At 38.4% G+C, this 18,919-nt stretch overlaps 1 protein-coding gene across 3 annotated transcripts in view; it reads left to right on the top strand.

Annotated features, from left to right (window-relative positions):
• Nucleotides 1-18,919, top strand: part of LOC107040208 (dachshund homolog 2) — a 293,567-nt gene that overhangs the window by 155,349 nt on the left and 119,299 nt on the right. For all 3 annotated transcript variants that reach the window (XM_015260176.1, XM_015260177.1, XM_015260175.1), the window contains exons 5-6: nt 12,329-12,405; nt 16,698-16,868. In XM_015260176.1, coding sequence (XP_015115662.1) covers nt 12,329-12,405; nt 16,698-16,868 — 248 coding nt within the window. The remainder of the gene's footprint in view (nt 1-12,328; nt 12,406-16,697; nt 16,869-18,919) is intronic.

Raw genomic sequence — 18,919 nt, 5'->3', positions numbered from 1 at the left:
GTGAAAATCGGCGCTGCGTGCGTAAAATTCCATTTTTCACACATTGCTCATGGGAAACGTTCTTTGACCCTTGGGAGAGTAGTATTCACCTTCTGCGAGTGCTATGCAACTCCCACAGGTAAAAAACATTTTTACCCACTCGTATCGAAATATAGTATTGTGTTACTAGTTCGTAAAGTTCTACTTTTTCGCACGCACGTGTAACACCTTCTATTGTGAGCGTAAAGTGTTCGGTTTTTTGCGTGGTGTGCCTTGAGGTAAAGTGAATTTACTTTACGCACGACCTCTGTATCACAAAAATTTATAAGATCAAATATTTAAAAAATCTTTCATTCAATACAATTAATGTCTGTAGTAAAGGGGAACCTACTGGGACAAAATGGCTTGTTTTTTTCTTTATTTAGTAAGAAATTTTTCACGTTCTTTCCTCCGCGCATTCAATTCTCCAGATGAATGCAAAAAAGTCCCTGTGAAAAAGCCGACTTTCCCTATATTTTCATTCTCACAGTAGGAAAAGAATAAGTTCGATCAGTCAGACATCGAGGAGGGGTGCGTGGCAGTTACCGGTACGGTTATGGTTTTCGGAAGCATCGTCGAATCCTATTCTTGCGCAAACCCGATAAGCGAACACCTCTCCAACCAAGTTTATATCCACACATTGGGGAATATATGGAGAATAAAATAGGGATGATGGAAAAGAAGAATCGCATCCAACGAATCGCACCCCTTGCGCACCGGGAGTGGAAAAAAAATTCTAAAAAAACTGCTGAAGTTGGATAAAATAATATTCAAGAGCTCTGAGCGGTATAGGCTGGATCTGTTGCAAGTGTATGTCGAGGGGTTTGTATTTTTCTTCAATCTGCACTTTTACACTGGGTAACAAGGGTGGCGCTGAGTTTATTTGCGTTTTGCCTGGCGGCTGAGCATTCGTGCACTACTTTAAAATGTCGAGGGGGTTGAAAGATCGAACGCCACTCTTAGAACTTACGCATCCCTTTGCCCTGAGGGCTCTTCCCCACCCTCTCATTTCAACTTCCCCCTCCCCGCCCCCGCCACTAAAAAAGGGTAAATCGGAATGGAATTATTCATGGACGTGCGTGCATACCAGAGTTTCTGTTGTACAGATCAATAACCTAAAAAAACAACAGATTTCAAATCTGAATTTGAATGAGCAAAGATGAGAATAATTTCTAATTTTTCATTGCCTTTGGATTTTCATTTCAAGAGACACAGAGACAACTACAGCATTTTTTTATTCAATGAGTACGATATCCTAGAATCAATTGCTTTTGTCATTAACTTTTAGTCGCGTAATCCTAAAACTTATATTAGGGATAGAGATCTCGAAAAATTGAGGATCAGTTCGTGAAAAAAACGGGTATATCACTAAGAACTAACATTTTTTTCTTTTTTTCTTTCACAACAATAAATAAGGTTTAAAAAAATTTCAAACAGTATTGTTGAAGCGAATATAATGTCACTCCACTGAAAATTAGTTCTAGACTGCACGGACCAGTGAAGTCTACTAATTTGTTCCGTCATATGACCCAAATATATCATCTTCTGAGGCCGCATGGAGAACATTATTTGGTGAATTTCAATAACTAGTTGCTGAATATCACCAACTAGTTTGTTGAAATTCACCAATTAGTTGGAGAAAAAAATGAATTATCAACCAATTTTCCAACCAATTTCAACAACTCGTAATAACTAAATTATTTTCCCCTTGAAAATCATTTAGGACGAGAAATGTAGGAATTCTGTGATGTGTTTATCTTCTAGTCATAAACATTTTACGCTGGAGTAAGGATCTTCTGGCTCAAGATATCTTTTTTTTACCAGAACACGGAAAATGACTAAAAATACTGAAAGCTTTGGTCGGCGGCCGTGGCTATGTGGCTGAAGTGTGGGGCTGGCATTGGGGGGAGCCGGGTTCGCTTCCCGGCTGGGGCGCCAGATTTGTGACACTCTCAGTCTCACAATTTCATTGATGATCGGGAGTCTCGCGAGACGACTGTACCTGGGCAGGTTTCCCTTGTCCTTCGGCCAATGCAGTTGAGGGGTGGGAAGGGAACAAATCGTAAAGACCCGAAAGAATGCACTGATAGAAAGGATTAGTTATTGTTAACAAACGGAACGAATGAACGGATTTGTTCATTCGTTAATAGTTAACAAATGTTTATTTGAGGAGCCTTGTTTGACTCGACTTTCACCTTTCAAGTAAACCATTCGCTAACTACATTACCGAATCTAGCCTGGAATAAATGAATCATTACATTAGTGTATACGAGAGTGAAAAAAAATTACTGAAAGCTTTGTCCCAATGAGTCATGAATCAGAGACTTTCGTATTGAATGAATCCAGAATTCACACAGAAAACAATTTCCAATCATTTCTGAAATAGGCAGTGAATTCAGAGAGACGAAATAACCTCATCCCTTCAGTCAAGAATTGGCCCGTCATTTAGCGAATATCTCATTTTGCAAAAAAAACAAAATTAATCATCTGGAACGTATCATGGAGTGATGAAGTATGAACGTCATTTCTTTAGCTCAAGAAATTATTTTTGTGATATCAGGTCGTTCTTACTCTCATTGCAGTGAAATACTGCGAAATAGTAGATTAAGCTCACTCCAAGGATCTTCTTCTCCCCTTTCAAGTTCTGCCTAAAAAGCATTTTTCAATTCTAGGAAATTTTATGATACAAATCTACCCACTGATGTTTTTTCTCTCCTTTCATCTGCTGTCGTTGGTTGAAACATTTGTACATAAATCTGAAAATTATGAGGTTCTTGCCACCGTAAAGTTTGCTCTGTCTTTCTCACTCAAGGGGGGTTCACTTCGAGATCGGTTTACCCCTCCGACACGGCATATGCCTGGAAATGCGTAGCGCTGAGATAACGGGACCCCTTTCTATTTCCTACGACCCTCGTACACATACTCCTATGCAATATGTAAACTCGAATATTTTTTGCTACAGGGGGGTGGATTGGGGACGATACAGGACCACAGCTCCCTCCCCCCTCCCTCCCAAGCAGAAATGGAGAAAAAGAGAATACAGAAAAGAGCCTTTTGAAAGAAAAAAGTATCTGAGTATAAATCAGAATCAGTGGAAAATAAAAATCACTTTCCAGCAATGTGGTGGAGTACGATGATTCGATTAAGGGCTATCGATGGTCGTTATGGAGCTCGGGGGAGATGGTGTCGCTGTGGAGGTATGAGACAGAAGTGCGGGATATGGGGCTTATCGTGGTTACGCCCTGGGGATGATGGCGAGTTGATCTTTTTCTATTGGAATGAAAAGAAAGGGGCATGCAGGATAGGTTTATCCCTGGTGACTCCTTTTTTACGATTCTATGTGTCGAAGAAGAGGACAGAAAATTCTGCACGAGAGGTGATGAAACCGGTAAAAAAAAATTCCAGTTGATTTTGGACCCTTTGGCTGAAGTCGGAAAAAAATTGAAGCTTTGAATTTTCAGAGAAAACGGGAGACGAAAAAATTACACAGGTTGCAAAATCTGTTTCAAACTATCAGAAAATCCAGTAAAAATTCAAATATTTTACGTCAAAATTTTACAGAAAATTCTACTGAAGTTCTGGTAATAATTACTCAAAGATCAATACTGAAAACATTCGCATGAACTTTTTCAGTGGAAGTTGACAAAAAGTTTTGACAGTGCACGATTACTAAAATTCAGGGGTAATTCAAGAGATTCATACCCTTCACCGCTGAAAATGTCCAAAAATTTTCATTATGTTCAATGTTCACTGAAATTTCAGGAAATATTCTCATTGAAAAATCGAATATACTGTTGATTTTCTGTTAGAATAATCTGAAAATCAATAAAACACTTGATTTTTCAGTTCGATTATTCCGTGAAAATTCAATAGTCAGGAAAATTCAGCGAAAATTTGAAAATTCATGTCTTTTTGTTTCTAAATGTTCATGTTCCATTGAAAATTCCATCAAGTTGTAAAATTTCTGTCTCATTCGCATTGAAGACTCTTGAATTTCCTTGAACTCTGCTTAAAACTTGAAATTTCATAATAATTTTTTCCTTAAATCGGATTCAATGTCACTCTCAAGAAAACTACTACCATCTTTCCCACACTGATAGAACGGATTAGTTATTGTTAACGAATGGATTTTGGTTGGAGGTTAGGGTCTATTCGGTCCCACCAAATGTTCATTCGTTAATAGTTAACGAATGTACATTTGAGGAACCTTGTTTTACTTGACTTTCGCCATTCAAGTGAACCATTCGTTAACTATTAACGAATATTCATTTGGTCATATTCAACTCTACCATTCGTTAATAGTTAACGAATTCCGTTTGGAATAAATGAATCATTCTATCAGTGCATGAAATTTCGAAAATTTTCAACAGTGTTGTATTTTTTCCAACTTCCATAGCAATAAAATAAACAATAATTCTTGAAACATTCCAACATCTCTCGATTTCCAATCAAACACGTCCAATATTAGCCTCCACACCTGAAAAATCATGATGCCACCAACTTTTCCAGAGCTACATATGATCCCTGGCTCCTCTTATCCCAGCGCATCAGCTCTCTTCCATAATTCAAACCCTCTCTAGTTTGCCGGTTGAAATACCTAGACCATTTCCTCACATAGTGTTACACCCACTCATCTGGCGTTCAACAGCGCTCATCCCCTTCTAGAATTGAAGCCAACCCCACTGCAAAATTCAGATCACTGCAAATCAGCCAAGCAAGAGGCCAGAACGAGCCAAACCATCTAACATCTCAAAACATCCTAACCTTATTCTCTCCAAATGAAAACAAAAGCTGTCCATTCGCACAAGGCCATTTCCCAAGTCATCCAGTCCCCCCAGCCCCCTTCAACCTCCCATTGTCTCCGCTCGAATGATAATAAAATCACTCCTCTTATCACAATAGACTCAACGAGAAAAACAATTTAGCTCAATCAACGTATAAAACGTTAGCATGAATCTCGGCTCCGGGGTCGTCTAATTAAACCGCTGTCTCTTGCCAAGAACATAAACTCAGAAGGTTATCGTCTCAGTACAATCTTCCACGCTTAATCCCCATATACCAAACTGTATTTCTCATTTCAGTTTAGTTCGTTATATTCACTCTTCGGGTACTAAGGTAAAACAAACTGCATGAACGGAACTCGGGGAATCCTCATTTCCTGTCCACGGGGGGTTTATCCACGACCCTGGATGAGTGGGGATGAAAAGGGCTCACATAATTAGGCGATATCGATCATTCGAAAACATCTGAAGAATCGGTGAAAAGTATTCGAATGATTCCTGTTGCTACAAGAGGGGATGAGCAAGACATTCAGGAAATATGTAAAGAGGGCAAAAGGGGAATACTAATTATTTCATTCAACATGACGTCGTGACTCGCTGAGAAAATCTCCCAGAAATCTTTCTCCACTGACGAAATAATTGAACGTTATTCGGCATAATTGAAGGCCTCGTTTTCAGACCATCATTTCTCCTTTGTTCGGCCAGATTCTGAGAGAAGCTGGATGACTTGTGAATTTTCCTCTTATTTCTTTTAACATTATTCATCCATTTTTTCTTTTGCATGAGCAGCACCCAGTCCTCCTCCCCACGGAAAAGCCCAAAATATGAAGCTGCCTTTCGAAATGTAGCGTCGCAAGGGGATTAATCTCAATCGCGCAGCCCGAAAAGCCCCAGGTTCAGCAGGATCATTTGTCAGTGACTCGTTATCCACCGCGGGGTGCGCTGAGAATTCAGCTACTCACTTATTCCTCATTCCGATTGATATGAAGTTAGCAACGGTAGTCTGTGCATGATTGTTGTCGTGACTGCTGCTGAGATCTATTAGTCAAGGTAACGCGGGGGAGCCCCGATGAGAAGAATGATTTGAAAACATGAAGTTCACAGAGGGCGGGCTCGTCTCCCCTAGTATTGCAGCCGGTAGGCCGGTGGGCGGTCCGCATTTGTATCAATATTTATCATATTGATTGTGCTTCTTACTGCTGATTAAATTCGCAATCTTGGGTGATCGAAGGACTACGGCTGCAACACTTTTGTCCCCTTTTGTAAGACGTTTGTCTCCTTAAATTTAGGTCATTTTTAATGATTCAAATGAAGACATTAAGACATGGACCCTAGACATTCTACGTGTCTGGCTCGAGGATCTTTTGTTTTACATTTATGAATAGTCTTCAAGTGGCTTAAATTGAGACAGGAACGAGACGACATTAGGAAGATATCCTGTTTAATGTCTTAATGACGCTGGATTTTACAGTGCACATCACAATTTATTTGATAGCATCGGTTGATTTCAATTTCAAAACTATGAAGAGTTTGGGCAAACGTTGCTCACCGGTGGGCACTTTCGAGGAAATGAAGAATGGAAAAATTTTGAAGCAGCATTAGAAGAACATTCCATCCGTTTCCATGATTTGACAATCGGCTTCTAACAATTATTTCCAGATTTCACCATTTCCCAATTCCAGTCTTAGAATCTTTCTCGTGTTCATTCAAGAAATGGATAAACTCATGTAGGATTAAGTATGAAGCAGTGTGTGTGCGTATGGGTATGAATGAGAGATAAGTTCGGAAGGACATATAACATCGAAGTGAAAAGAGGAATGACGGGGGGAAAAGCCAGATTATGAAAAAAATGTTGGGACTGTTGGGTCTGAGTGTGCAATAAAACTAGACGGTCGAGTTGAGGAAAGTAATAAGAAAGGGGACAGTTGTTGGGTTTTGTTAGAGGACAGTGATATTTGAGTGAATGAAGGAAAATCTGCGAGAAAGAAAGAGATTATGAATGTAATGACGAGGAGGTGTGAATGATATGCAAGAATGCAAGAGGACAGTTGCTAAGCAGTAGTTATAAGATGAATTTTCAGAATAGTTCAGTACATTTTCTCGTACTGAACTATCAAATACATAGAGTTTACCCGACAATAGTGTTCTTTAATTATGAATCTCTTCACTTACATCAAAATCTCTGTACCTCATGCATTCTCATCTCACAAATTTCAGTAAAATTTCGTTATCGATTGTTCCCAATCTTTTGATTATTCAAAACATTTCCTGAGAACCAGATCATGCAGAAAGACAAGAGGATATTTAATTGTCGGCAACGTCTTATTCCTTCCGCCTTATCGACGTCCATGGAATGCCCGGCATTCACTGATTGAATCTTCCCGAAACCCTCCCCTCAACCAGAACGTGATTCCCCATCGCTCTCACTTTCTCTCCTTCCACTCCCTGACCAATGTACACATCAGATCCACAATTCTGATAAATGCTCGAGATATGTTTGATGATATTTCCCCGATGCGAGTTCAGAAGTCTCCATAAATCATTCCAGTGCAACTTGATTCCTCTTCGAAGATGTTTCGGTGACGGCTGGCGAGCCGTAATACGATAGCTCGTGGTATTTCTCTTTTAGTATTCTTGTCTTTCCGTAATTATTGGGGGAGGGGAGTACTGAGGGTACCCCTTTTGCGCCTCGGATGACACCTTTTCATCCTGCTGGAAATTTTAACAGTCGTTGCGCATCTCTGGATCACATTACCGTCCCTTACCGTTTCTTTGGTTTCTCCCTATCTTGGTTAGGTCCAACTCCGTGGTTATTACTCCCTCTTGTTAGGGAGGAATTGTATTAATGATGACAAGCAGTCGAGTTTATATCATCTGTTAATGAGTGGAATGATGCACAGAGGACAGTTTTTTTCATGAATTGAGAGAATACGGTGCTCGAATTTATTATCGCCAACACGAGAATTTTTCTTACATTTTTCTATTTATAGTAGAATTATGAGGATTATTCATTTCCACTCAACAGAAAATATTTATTAAAAATTGCACAATTGTATTTTTGTCAAGGGATACATTCCAATAATGCACACGGCGAGAAAAATTCAATAAAAATTACCAGAAAAAAGACGTAAAAATTACGTTTCGAAACGTAATCCGCCAGCGAAGTGAAATTCAGTAAAAAATGTAAGTCGGAACTGAAATTGTACGAATCGCCACGTAAATTCTACGATTTGTTCCGTAAATATTAACCAGCCGTCTGATGATTCACCGCTGTGGGGACAACAAGTCGTTCCGTATTTTTCCCCAACGATTGAGAAATTTTACGGAACGGAACGTAGAAATAACTTACCAGCTTCATAAAAATTGTTGAACGTTCCAGAATTTTTTATTTTGGAGGCATAATAAGTCGGCAAGTTTCTATAAGATTTTACTTCTTCGAGAAAAATTACGTGACAATTTCGTAATTTGTTCGGTGATGAACCTGAAAATTCACTGAACGTTTCAGATTTATTCTCTTCCATTCCTATAACAATTGACGGAAAACGATTCCCATTGCGGATTACGTGAATTTTTCCGTAATTTTTACTGAACATTTCTCTCCGTGCATGAGTCTTTTACAAAATTATATTGAATAAATATTCTATTTTGATATGAAACAAAGAACTAGAAAAATTCTGGTTCAACATTGGGGGGCCCTCACCAATCTTCCCCAGAGAAACGACAAAAAAATGTATAAATCCGAAAATTTTCTGGCGCCAACACGAACATTTTTCTCGCATTTTTCTATTTATAGCAGAATTATGAGGATTGTTCATTTCCACCCAACAAAAAATATTTATTAAAAATAGCACAATGATATTTTTGTCAAGGGATATATTGTATGCCCGTGCTGTCTGCACGCACAACGAATTTATTGGAAAAGCCTGCGACTGGCGTGTGTCGGACGAGCCAGCAGAACTCTGGCATCCAACAACGCTCCCTTTGTACTCGCGAAATTACAATTGTTGTCATCATTATCAGAAACTCGCTATGCCGGTGATGCATTCTATTATTTTTTTTTCATCGATACTTTTTTTTTCAAGCCCTGAACACATTGAGATTAATCAATGTTCCCAGTGTACCTGGAGTTGAATATTCATTAATGTTTCTTTTTGTCGGGATGAAGAATGGCTTTCTAAAACCCACAAACATCTGTACGACATTTCAAATAGTTTTATAGTCGTATAATTATGTAAATAGTGCTCATATTTTATTACAATTAATTTCAGCCCTCGTAATTGATTTCTCGGGATCATGCAGCCCATAAATACAAGATATTTAAATACATAATTTCATTCCTGAAAATAGTGATTAAATGGGCATTAAATTTAATGATAATTTGATACGCTATATCTGCAATTTTTCATCATTCAGTTGAGTAAAAATTCAAATGCTACATCTTCGAGTCACTAATTATTAACCGAGGCCTTGAAGGCCACGTTATAATGAAACTCCGTAATGTATTAACACGGGAGTACACATCCACATGGAGCCAAGTCAACGCGTTTGGATATGTATGTATAGATAACAGGTAAACGTGAATACGCGTATGTCGAGTAAAGGAGAATGAGGACTCTGGGAGAAGGTTTCCACGGCGCCGCGACGCTTCCATGTAATATTCGACTAATTACGAATTTAATAACCCCCCTCCTTGCCCTTCTTTCACGGTTGTACGGGTTATTGCCCCGACGATGTCTAAGCAAACTGACTCTCTTTGCGGGAAAAGGGTCATACGGAGATGAAACTGAAGTATTCATTTGTATCTTAATCGACTCAAATTACCAATTAACATTCAAATTGAAGGAGGAATTATTCAATTAATGGGGGCTCAGGCTATTCGGGTTTTTCATAATGAGGAGAGAGTTCGGGGTATGAATAAAAATGATTAAATTAAAAATTTTCTTTGTGCATTGAAAATGATGAGGTGCAGCTGGGAAAACATTTGTATTGAGAAGTTTTTTCTTTGTTCAAGGATATTTTAGGTTTTTCCATTTGCTTGAGTGAAATTCCAAAATTATTGCTGAAGTTCTAAAATATTTCTTCAGTTTTTAAATATTCAAAAAACGCGAACAACCGATTTTTAGCCGATGCACGGAGAATAAAATGCCAAAATTTTTCAGGAGAAATTCAGGCAAAAATTACCGTGCCGTCTGGTAAAGTGGGTTCAATTGTCTAGCACCAGAAAAATTCCGATGCTGCATAGGAAAAATTCCGGTACCGCACAATAAAAGCTTGATCCCTGACTGTTTTCTATTACATAATAAATTCCATTCAATAGTTAAAAATGAGTAAACATTGTCATTCAGCATATCATCCCATTAATTTTATTTTAACCCCCATTCCGAATGAGAACAAATGTTACTACCCCCGAATCTCCTTTTTGTAGATTTAACTCACGAAGTATATTCCAGTGGTTTCAACGACCACCACGGCCCATCAGTCCATGACTTATTGCTCGTAGACGTTGTATCTCGCTTTGGCCTCTTTGAAAGCATTTTCTCATTAAAAAATTAAGGCACGAAGAAGCGGGAGTGGGAGGCGGGGGTGGGTGTAACCGAAGAGGCGGATGAAAGAAGAGCACGAGGGGGTAGAGTACCGAGTTCTCGCAATGTTGAAGTATACAGGGGTGGGTTGGTAAGTGCTCTGCGGCTCCCAGATGCGCCCAATATTATGTTTAATGATATTAACTTCTTACTTAATGGCTCGTGGTTCGATTCGAGGTGTGGAAAAGCCGCAGAAAAAGTTGGAGAGGGATGAAGTTTCAACAGAGTGAAATGTGTAGTTAAAAATATTTGAAGATATGGGTGAAAGAGTGCAAGTGTTGTAAAAATTGCGCTTTGCTGTCGCGAATTTTGGACAACATCAGATAAAATTTCACTCTTTCATGTCAGGAAAAATTACAGTTGTCCGGATAATTTTTAATTCACACTTGACAATTTTCTAAACGTAATTTAGCAAAAATTTATTTGAAATCCTTTATTTTCATAAGATTTTCTACAAATATTACAATTTCAGTAAAAATTACGGTTACAGTGGAATAAACTCTTTGAATAAAAAGAAAATCTACCATTTGTTTCACATTTTGGGCTCATTTCCAAATTAAAAGCCACCCGAAAACGCAATTCTCTATACTGTTAAAGAATTTTGGCTGAAATTTTTGGTACATTTTTTTAAATTTTTCATCAAGTGACAGTTCCCGTGATATCGCAAGGCATTTCAGTAGCGAAGTGGTAAAACGGTTTAAGTCGACTTATCTCCCAGTTCAGTTTTTAAGGCATATTTCCGAATCTAAGGGAGATGACGAAATTTTCGTAACTATCTTTGTTGTAGCACTGAATCGGCTCTTAAAAAAAGGTTATAACACAAATTTTGCTATCTCCCTTAGATTCCGAGATATTCAATGAAAAGTGGTCAATAGTCAAAATTGACTTCTACCGTTTTACCACTTCGCTACTGCTTTCATTATTGCAATTTCATCATTTGATGACAAAATCAACAATAACAGTAAATTATGGTTTAATTATCCTCTGAAAATTGATACAAATCACGAAAATTCGGGTGAATATAGTCTTGCACTTTCGATTAATTGAAAATTCCGCGTAATTTCACACAGAAAATTCATTTTTTTTTTTAATTCGGAAACCGGTGTAAACAGTGAAAACATTTACTACCTGCATGAGGGCAATTTTTAGTGTAGTTCTCTTTCAATTTGCATGAACCGAGGTTTCTCCATCTGAAATTCTCGTTCGGCTCAACGGAATTTGCTCTCTGACTTTTAGTTTTAATTTTAATTTTTGTACTATACGACCCACTTCCAGTGATAAATAAAAATGCGCAATTTCATCCACCGCAATTATTACCAGGGGGCTTGGAAGTAACCAGGAAAGAAAGGATTTTTATTATTACGAGCGTGGGGTTGTTTTCCAGTCCTCCCGTGGGGGTCACTGCAGTTTTTAACGCCGTGTGCTTTCACCTTAAAGAAAGAAAGAGGAAAATATTAACGATTTTAGCCGCGGCTTGTTGGCTCTGAGTCTTCGACCCACCCTCAATTTCTTATTCAACCCAACAGAGTCAAACAATATAAAAGGTGGGATTAAAAGTTTTCCGGTAGCTTCAGGCGTCTCAGTCCCTAACGAGCCCGTTTCAAACTCGTCAACTCGTGTAAGATTCGTTAAAACTGGTAGAAGACATTTTTCGTTCGAGTTTTTCTCGCAGTATATTGTGAGAATTAGAAAGTTCCCTCATGATCTTTGATAACTACGATTTTCCCATTTTTGTGGGAAATAAAACGCCGAAGTCAATATTTCGAAGCTCTTTTGATCGATGATTGCTCGTGAGAACTGGCGTTTATCGGCCTACGTGTTATCGGGAACCAGAGTTGGAATAATTACTTGATTAATACCCATTGGACCGCGGATGAAAATAAATAAGTACTTGTGAGGATGAATACTGAATCGAGTCTTTATCGTTTTTTAATTCTTTTGTTTCAGGCTGAGAGAGGAGAGGGGGGATCCTGAGAGAGCACTGGCGCTGGACCACAAACCGAGGGACCTCAGCTCGCACAATGGTAAATCTGGAATTTTAATCTCGGGAATTTTCAACAAGTGACGTTTCTACTGAATTTTTACACGGAAAAAAATGTTCAGTAAGAATTATGGAAGTCACAATTCACTCACCGATTACGGAATCGACTCAGAAAATTTAAGTGAGGGTAATTGTTATTTTTCACAGGAGGTTCAGATAAAAATTACGGAACGCTCTGGAAAAATGCCGTGATAGTTCCGTAAAATTTCCTACAACCACATTTCGCTCCGGAATTATGGAAAAGATATGGAATTTTTATTGAATATTTCTCTCCGCTTACGAAAGTTCGTCATTGAGAAATCATAATTGGATGAAAAAATTGAGGATATCATGATATTTGAGTTGAATTATTCACGGGAAATTAATTGAGAAATCATAGTTGGATGAGAAATTTGAGGATATCTTGATAATTCATTTGAATCATTCACGGGAAATTAATAAAGATTAGGAAAATTTGGGTGGAGATGTGCTCAGATGGTTCAGAAGATAAAACTCAATGGTCATGTTTAATTTAGAGTTCAAGTAATTTGTGAAATTTCCGTTTATTCCCAATAAAATCTGACATTTCAGGATTTTTTTGCTGTAACACGTGTGTCAATTATGTTGTTTTTAAACTAAAGTTTAATTTTTGTAGGTTCCTTCCTCCTAAATTGACTTTATTGTCATTCATCTGGAAATTTTATTTTTCGAAAATATACTATAAGAAGTGTTTTGAAATTCAAATAAATTTGAATTCAATTCGAGACTGAATCGTCCACAAATTTTTTTTCGAGTGTTCATTTATATTTCAACGGCAGCCTGAATTTTGCAATTCATTATGGTGAGTGGACAGTGTTACAGTCAATTCAATTTTTGATGAATTCAGAATTCAGAACTATTCCATTGACAGATTCCATCATTTTTTACCTCCAATTTTATGAGTTTTCATAAATTTTGCAATAGTGCAATTACACAGAAACAAATATCATTCTCATTTATTCCTCATATGTTTATATTTTTGCGAATTTCATGGAATTGCAAGCAAGTCAGAAAAAAATTGAAATTTCCTGGACATTTTAATAGTAATTTTCAGAAGTGTGACATTGACATCACTTTAGGAGAAAAAATGGGAAAATGTCAGATTTTATTGGGAATTCAACAAAATTTCAAATTTTTTTGCAGCGAGAAGACGAGAATTTTCCAACAAACTTGAATTTCCAATGAAAACATAAATATTCAGCCCCAAATTACGCTGAGGTCACAAACATGTTTACTCGATTTTCCTCATTTCTATCAATGTTCATCCACGGAGAGAAATTTCATTGGGAAGACGTGAATTTTTCCCACTAGTTCTGTCAAAACTTCACAGAAATGCCCAGACATTTTACCAGAAATACCAAGAAATTTTACCTTAACAGCACTAGAATTTTTCACAGCCGGTGGATTGTAATTTTTTCCAGTACTCATACTAGAATTTTTCTAGAAAATTTCTCTCCGTGTAGAATAATCGAGTAAGACAATTACAGATTCCATTGAGTTTTTAATAAATTCTAAATTTCCAATCGCGAAATTCTTTGAAGTTTGAGTGAAACTAATGTTTTGTGATGAAAATTTCCAAAAAGAGTCATAATTTCAAATTTTTTTAACAACTATGTCTGAAAACTTGATGAGATTGCAAGCTGCGATTGACACTACTAAACACGCCGGAAAAGTTGTCCTTGATATTGAAAAAAACCCCGAAAACTACCGCTTCTGCCACAAAATCTACTAAAATATCCGGAAAACGAAACCAAAACAAAAATTTTAAAGAATCCCCCAGCAGATCACTCCTCCTCAACGTCAAGAGAATTAAGATAGCGCATAGTGAATTCAGAGAAGTCCTCTTTCCATATCGATTGATCCAGATCGAGGACTAAGCGAAGCAGAAAAATCCCACTCGACGTTTCCACTCTTCTTCTTACATCTCCCGCCCCCCTTTCCGGGTCCATCAGCATTCGCCTCTCCTTTGTTCTTCCGTTCCACCTTCCATACTCTCGTTTTCGTCCGGCCCTTCTCCTCATTTCACCAGCAGCCCAAGAGAGACAGAATGAAAATACCCGGAGAATCTTAGATATCGGGTTTCGGAGACCTGGGACGAGAGCCTCGCGGCAATATCTAAAAACCTTTCTCTTTGATTCCACGTAATATTTTAATCCGTCTGGTCGAACCCTTTATCTCCTTCTGATATGTCTCATTCTCTTTTTGCTGGTTAAAACCTTTGTAGAATTATTATTTTAATCACGAACTTTCGGCTGGTTAAAGTAGCTCTACCCTTACGGTAAATTCAAAGATCATTGAAAACTGCAAAAAAATTGCAGAAAACTCGATTAGATTCGGAACTAATTTTTTCTCAAAGTAATCATCGTTTTGTTTTTTCAAAGAAGAAATGTTTAAAAATCAGGATTTAACCGTCTGTCTTATGTGAAAAACATTTCCATTGTAATCGAAGATTGAAATCTGAATTTTTTGTCATTAGATGTGACAAAATCAAGAATATTTTTGCACACCTCATAAAAAATAATCCACCGTTTTGCAAACAAGTTAAATTATTGATTTATGAAAGGGAAATGTTTGAAAACGGAGGGAAAAATTCAATAAAAATTACCAGAAAAACACGTAAAAATTACGCTTCGAAACGTAATCCGGGAGCGAAGTAAAATTCAATAAAAAGTGTGAGTCGGAATTGAAATTGTACAAATCGCCACGTAAATTCTACGATTTGTTCCGTAAAAATTAACCAGCCGTCTGATGACTCACCGCTGTGGGGACAAGTCGTTCCGTAATTTTTCCCCAACGATTGAGAAATTTTACGGAACGGAACGTAGAAATAACTCACCAGCTTCATAAAAATTGTTGAACGTTTAAGAATTTTGGATTTTGGAGGCACAATAAGTCGGCACGTTTCTGTAAGATTTTACTTCTTCGGGAAAAATTACGTGACAATTTCGTACTTTGTTCGGTGATGAACCTGAAAATTCACTGAACCTTTCCGATTTCTTATCTTCCATTCCTATAAAAATTGCCGGAAAACGATTCCCCCTTGCGGATTACGTGAATTGTTCCGTAATTTTTACCGAATATTTCTCTCCGTGTAGATAATACTGACTGGGTATGAATTTTTTCAAATCTTTTCCATGCAATTCGTTCAAGTCGTTCAAAAATTGAAAAACTGAAAATATCCAAAAGTACAGCGTAGCCCGGCCGAAGGGTAGAGCTACTTTAATTATTAAATGAGCGGCATTTTGTTGATAGGTTGGGAGGATTTCTAGTGCGTGGGAAGGTTGGGAAATAGGGAAGTACTGGGCGTCACTGGTGGGGCGAATTTCCCTCGGTAAACCAAACAGTATCCATCTACGTCAGGATTAAAATCCTACGATATCAAATACACCACGGAAAACAGGAAAGGGAAAGTACGACGGGTGGTTTTAGAGATGGGAGTGGATAGTTTGGTTTGTACGGTTTGGCTATTCAAAACATTGGAAATGGTGCGTGTAAATAAGATCCATCAACGTGCCAGGCTTCTTTCACGTCAGTTTCACAATGCAGAACTTGGAACGTTTCAGCAAATGAGAATTGAGGGGAATGCGTGGTTCATCAAAGAAAATTGGATGTGATTTTTTGTTTACACTGAGGAAAAAAATTGTTTTTTCCTAATATCCATTCACTTGAGAAATGTATTTGGTTTTTCAATAAAATGTTAAAGTTAATGTTAATTTTCCTTAAAATGTTAATGCAACTAAAATGTGATAAACATTTCCAAGAAGTGTACCAGAAGTTTAAGTAAATTTTTTTTAACAATGTAACAATTTCACGGAGAGAAATTCTTCAGAGAAATTCTAGTGCTAGCACGGGAAAGAGGCGCAAAGTGACGGCCAGGAAAAAATTCCAGTGCCGGCGCTAGAAATTTTATTGGGGAAAACGTGAATTTTCCCCCGTATTTCTGTGAAAATTTCACAGAAATACCCAGAAATACCAAGAAATTTTACCTTCACAGCACTAGAATTTTTATAAGTTTGTGATTTTGTCCAGTACTCGTACTAGAATTTTTCTAGAAAATTTTTCGCGGCGTTCCAATCATCTCTATTGTATGGGCCTGAAAATTGAGATATCATGAACGATCCCAGAAATTCCCAGATTCATCATTAACAACATCCATGCAAATGTCACGCAATCTATTCATTACTGAAAAAGTTCAAGACGTTCACCTAAAAACATCACGACAAATTCCCTAACAGTGACCAATTGCTACTGTTTCAGGTTCCTCGAACGGTCACAGTCCTGTCCTCAACCTATCAAAAACAGCGGGAAGTGGAAGTGTGGGTGAGCAATCAGGTAGCGAGGGTGCAGCGTCGCATCGTTCTCAGGACGACGAAGAGGAGGACGACAACCTGTCGGACGACCTCGAGGACGAGAACGAAAAGGACGAAGGTCGGTTATAGAACCTCTCATAGTTCAATACCTCCTCGCAAAATCGCCCTCCCCCGCCTCAAACCCAACTAAGAGAGCCCATGAGGGGCAAAAAAACCGCAAGAATTAAGAGGGCGTCGCTCATTAATTATCACGTACCCCAGACATTGATGAACGACAGTGGAGAGTTATGATGTCGGATTTTAAATAAAAGAAATGAAGCCCGTGGCAGTAAGGACAGTGATTGGTGAAATTGGATGGGCAATTAACGAATGAAGTCGCAATCTTTTGTATCGATTATTCCGTCACCAGAATTGAAAATCGTCTCGATTATTCTGCGGCCGATGCCCATCCTCTTTCTCAACAACTGCGCTTGGCTCTGGATGGAGAAAAAAAAATGATATCGCTTATTTTTTTCTCGCTGAGGGGATATGTGAGCTCTTTGAGACGATTGGTGGGTCAGAGCCACTCATCGATCATCTACCGAGAGTCAAGAGCGACGTTCAGACTTTCGTCTGTTCCGCTGTTTCTCGAGTGAGAGAGGACTAGCCGTTCCCCGCAGGGACTATCATGAAGACTTTCAGCCTCAAACTTTCCCCATTCAGCGTCAAATAATCGTTTGAATTGCATCATCAGCCGGAGCCATTCCCAGTCATTTGAGCCCTAATAATCATCGCGAATGAACTCTGATCGTCAGAGGACAATTAAACTCACTTCGAATTTCTCTTTAACTCGAATGAAGCACCTCTGGTCGATCTCCAGATCATTAGACCGGCCATCGTCGGGCATTTAGTTTCATTTTAATAATCCAACCGATCACTCCGGGACAAAGTCAGACGTTTCAGCATTTCGCGCCTCTCGAACCTCCAGACTCAGACCAATTAACATTTCAACAATATTAAGTCTCGAGTTTAAACGAGTTCTTCCCCATCAGAGAAATAGCCGGGGATCATTTGGAGTCTGTGTCAAAACAAACCAGAGGGTATCGTAAAGGTATAAAAAAGGCCATTCTAAAGGGAAAATAAAAGACAGACAGTCTGCATTCATAAATATACGAAATATATTTGTCTGGATGAGGAGAATTTTCGGAAAGAGCGGAATGAATCGCTCTCCGTAGAATGCAACAGTCGGGCTGAAAGGGATTAGGGGATAAATGTATCGTACTTCTATATCGTGTCTCTCAGCGTGTTGTTGTGTACCGGTACATCCTACCTATGGTGATCGAAGTAGAACCCCATCGAATGTCCGTGGGAGTGTACACGCCCATGGAATGCCGTTCTGATTTAATGAGACGCAGAATAACGCGTAAGGGAATTTAGTCTTTTCCATTGTTTTTTCGGCATTTTTGAGGAATCTGTTGAAAATTTTCGGCGGGAATTGGCGGGATACATCTATGAAATTATCAATAATTCACATTTCCACTGGAGTTTCATCTCGTCGTTAAAAGGCTGAGATGGTTATTGAGGTTGCGCAGCAAAACGACATGTCTGAATTTCATACACCTTTTGCAGACACTGAAAAACGTCTGAATAAAAACGAAATTTATCTGAATTTCAGACGAACCGGTGTCTAAACATCTCAATTCATGTTTGACATTCAGACATTTTTATTTTATCCAGACGGTTTTTAGTGCCTGAAAAATGTCTACAAAAGGTGTGTGAAATTTAGACATTCGTTTTTGCTGAGAAAAAAAATATGAATTCAGTGGTGAAACGGCTACCCGAGTCGAATAATTGGACCTGACAAGTTCTACTTAGGTCTTTCCGTTCAGAACTGGTCTGGTCTGGATAGGTCTTGGGAAGCCTGTTCCCAAGTGCTTCCGAGACCTTTCTACCTCTGGTTATGTCAGGTTATGTCTTCAACTCGGGTTTTCAATTGAAAGCCCGAATTGTAGACCCGAGTTTGTAGCAGCGATGTCAGACAAGATATGAATGTTTTTTTGGGCTCAAATGAAAGAGCGGGTCGAGAAATAGCGTGCTAGGGCCTCTAAAGATGGTTTTGAACCAGGGGAGACTCCTAGACCCCACTGGACAATGTTGTCACAATTGCGCTTTTCAATTGAAAACAGACAT

Source organism: Diachasma alloeum, unplaced genomic scaffold (assembly GCF_001412515.2).
Source record: "Diachasma alloeum isolate Michigan unplaced genomic scaffold, Dall2.0 Dall_scaffold_00325, whole genome shotgun sequence".
In the NCBI taxonomy this organism is placed as follows: Eukaryota; Metazoa; Arthropoda; class Insecta; order Hymenoptera; family Braconidae; genus Diachasma; species Diachasma alloeum.
The sequence above is the reverse complement of the archived record's forward strand: the minus strand, read 5'-3'. Positions and strand labels throughout refer to the sequence as shown.